General features: G+C 40.4%; 1 protein-coding gene across 1 annotated transcript in view; it reads right to left on the reverse strand.

Annotated features, from left to right (window-relative positions):
• Window positions 1–128: 128 nt before the first annotated feature.
• The window catches only part of LOC117102326 (helicase with zinc finger domain 2-like), a 22,005-nt gene continuing 18,459 nt past the window's right edge, over window positions 129–3,674 (reverse strand). The window contains exon 5 of the mRNA XM_033242586.1: window positions 129–680. Coding sequence (XP_033098477.1) covers window positions 129–680 — 552 coding nt within the window. The remainder of the gene's footprint in view (window positions 681–3,674) is intronic.

Consider the following 3,674-nt stretch of genomic DNA (forward strand, 5'->3'; position numbering starts at 1 on the left):
GGGGACAGGGGCCTAGGCCAGTTGCATACAGATATATATGTATATATATATATTTATATATATATATATGTATATATATATATATGTGTATATATATGTATATTTATATATATATACATCTTAATGTCTTACTGTCGAATTATCGTCTGTCGTCCTCTTTCTTCAATGTCTATGAACCTGTGCATCATCATTGTGTAGTTATTTTCTGAGAGCTGGCCTTTCACAAGATTATCATCGGTAGTTTTTGGCTTGAACGGTTTTGCTTGATTTAGTAACATTTGCTGAAACTCGGGTTTTTCCTCAAATGGTATAACATCTTCCCATGGTAAACTGTTGTGCTGAATACTGCCACTATTTATGGGTATATCAACGTCTTCTGGTAATCCAACGTGAACAGAAATTTCTCTCTTCATGTACATCTTATGTCGTAGTTCGAATATTATCCGTTGATCAAAATGCCCAGCACAGGATGATACAAACTTAACAGATACACTGTATATCATACAATCATCGACAATTTCTCGCTTTGCTCCTTTTAGGGGCGTTGAGGAGTACGAATCCAGATCCAGAATTAGTTTGTTTCCTGGGCAGATTTGGGGCTTTACTTCTTTCGAGGGCTGGGTGAAGTAGAAATTATCTCTGTGCTCATCTTGAAGCAGATAAACGCATTTTAAATGTTTCTGTGGATCACAACAATTATAAAAAAAAATTCATAGAAAATATGTCATTAAGTAAACCAATGTTATTCTCACTGTTATTTGCTGATAACAGTTTTCCCTATTGTCAGTTGGGCTTCGTTAGATAGATAAGCTCCAGTTTGTTTGGGTTTTTTTTCAGAAGTTTGTCGTATGTGTGATAATTGTTGTGAATATAAGAAAACTCATTGAAAAGAAACAAGAGCTCATTTAGCAAGAACACAAATAAACAGATTGGTAGTAAATCTCTCAAAACGACCATTTACCAGTAAAGAGGATTCTGTGCTAGCTAAGGGACTGAATTAAGCAATCATTAAACCTAAGGACCATTGAGGAATTAATTGTAGCTACGGAATCGGTTTCCGGTTTACTACAAAAAAAAAAAAAAACGGAGAGACATCAACTCAGAGAGGAAAAGTGGTAAGCCTAATTAAATCTGCAAAAAACCTACTCCATAACTAAAGATGAAAGGACAGCCCTTGGAATGATCAAAACAGACAATTCCATTACAATATTACCGGCAGATAAGGGCTTAACCTCAGTCATCTTGGACAGAACAGAATAATGAAGAGAAGGTAAAAGATAATACTGTAGGACGAAAAAAAACGTACGAGAAGCTACATAGCAACCCCACCTCCGATTTGAAGAAGAAATTAATAACTAAAATAACTAGACGGGAAAAAGAAAAGAAAAAAAAAGAAACAATATCTATCCCTTCCTCGGACATCACTCCGAGAATATACTGCACGCCTAAGATCCATAAATCCAGCAATTCATTACGTCCTATCTGGTCCTATCGTGAATTAGGCCTACACAGGATCGACCATGTACAATCTCTCCCGTAGCTTGGTAACAACTCTCACCAAGTGTATAATTCTAAAGAATTGAAGGTTATCCGTCTAAACTCGTCTGAAACTATTGTCTCTTTTGTTGTTGCGTCACTTTTTACGAAAATATCAGTAGCAAAATCGGTCTGCGCAGAGACTAGTGACCTTAGGTCATTATATACACGAGGCTCTCTTCTCACTAACACACATGCACGACCCACTTTACGACATGAACGACAGTACAGTAGACTGACAGACGAATTACAGTAACAATCATTTTTACTTACTCCACAACGGTCTGGTACCTTTTGAAGAACGCAGATTGGTAAGTGTATTTTATTACTAAAGTGGTGACCCCGAACTGCGGTATTGTGTCCGAGCCGAGTTCTGAATGCATTTTGCTAGTATTGTTATGTTTCGACCAAGTATGGCTACTCCTAGTAATATGACCGCGTGACTGCCTGATGGAGCTACTGGCACTGTAGATACAGCTCCTACGCAGCAGCATTTGGGCCCGTCTTTAGGCCATGCCCCTGTTCAACCTCCGTCCGTAGGCGTAGGACCAGCTGCTATCTAAGCTGCTACACCCATTGCGGTAGCCGCCGTTAGCTCAAAATTACCGCCGTTTTGGCCAAACGATCCTCATATTTGGTTTGCCCAAGTCGAGGCTCAATTTGTAACTAGGGGGATTACTGTTGAAGCTACACGTTATGCTTATGTTATTGCTTCTCTCCAACCTTAAATTGCACAGAAAGTGTGAGATTTATTGCTTAATCCTCCGCAGGATATGCCATATAACAGGTTGAAGGAAGAGCTGGTAAAAAGGACAGAGCAGAAACACTTACACCAACTGTTAACCACTGAGGAACTGAGGACCTCAAGCAGAGTCCGTTATTACGCAAGATGCATATTTGTTGGGAGAACGTGATTCGGAGCCTTCTATTTTGAAGCAACTGTTTGTGCAAAGACTGCACATAATACGCCTTTTGGCCTATTTGAATTTTTACGCATGCCATTTGGCCTTCGCAATGCGGCGCAATCTTTTCAACGGTTTATTGACAGTGTTGTTCAAGGGCTGGATATGTTTACGCCTATTTAGGTTATTTGTAGGTCGCTAGTAGAACCCCAGCTGAGCACGAGAGTCACCTTCGCAGTTATTTACACGTCTCGACAAGTTTGGTTTAATAGAAAAGGCATAGAAATGCTTACTTGGTGTACCTGACTTGGAATAGGACATGCAGTGAGCTCAGTCGGCATTCGTCCCCTGCATAGGTAGGTAGCTAAGGTAGAAGCTATCGAAAAGTTTCCAATACCTGACATTGTTAAACAGCTTCGAGATTTTGTGGGGTTGATCAAATATTATCGTCGGTTCTTTCCCCACTGTGCCGAGCTTATACGCCCTTTAACTGACTTGCCTAAAGGGCACCCTAAACGGAAGCTGCATCTACCTCCTGACGCAGTGATTGCATTTCAGGCGATTAAGGCAACATTGTCTAAGGCATCCCTCTTGTTTCACCCTCGTGTAGACGTTGCAGACGATCTCTGCTTAGTAGTTGATGCATCAGATTTCGCAGTAGGTGGGGCTCTACAACAGCTGGTCGATGGAGTTTGGTTGCCTCTAGGTCTCGTCACTAGTCCAACAGATCCCGATACATACAGGAGAGAGTACAATGTGTGTAATATGACTACAAGACACCTCGCCCTTTTGTCCCTAAGAGTATGCGTCGCACTGTTTTTAATGCATTGCATTCATTGTCCAATCCCGGTGTTTGGGCTACCTTGTAGTTAGTAACTGTTATGTGTGGCCTGGTATTAACGAGGATGACAGTCAGTGCGCGATGTCACCTCGTTTTGAGAATAGACAATTGACACGTTAGCCTAGTGACTGCGCACACATACAGTACACGTACAAGTGAATAATAGTCAACATAAAAACATAGTTATAAATTCAAATAAGGTGTTTAATAAAATAATATGTCGAACATTCAGTTCGCATCATAATACCCTGCGCTATATACAGATAGGAAGCCAAACATGTGACGTTCTCCCGGGTCACTACTTGTCACACCACACAAGTTGGTTCTGAATGAAATAAATATCAGCTCTTACTTCAGCTGCTTGAAACCTTCAATTTCTTCTTAAGTCTTAAGCC

This window comes from Anneissia japonica, unplaced genomic scaffold (genome assembly GCF_011630105.1).
Source record: "Anneissia japonica isolate Jap-2015-1 unplaced genomic scaffold, ASM1163010v1 scaffold2856_len114153_cov99, whole genome shotgun sequence".
Lineage (NCBI taxonomy): Eukaryota > Metazoa > Echinodermata > Crinoidea > Comatulida > Comatulidae > Anneissia > Anneissia japonica.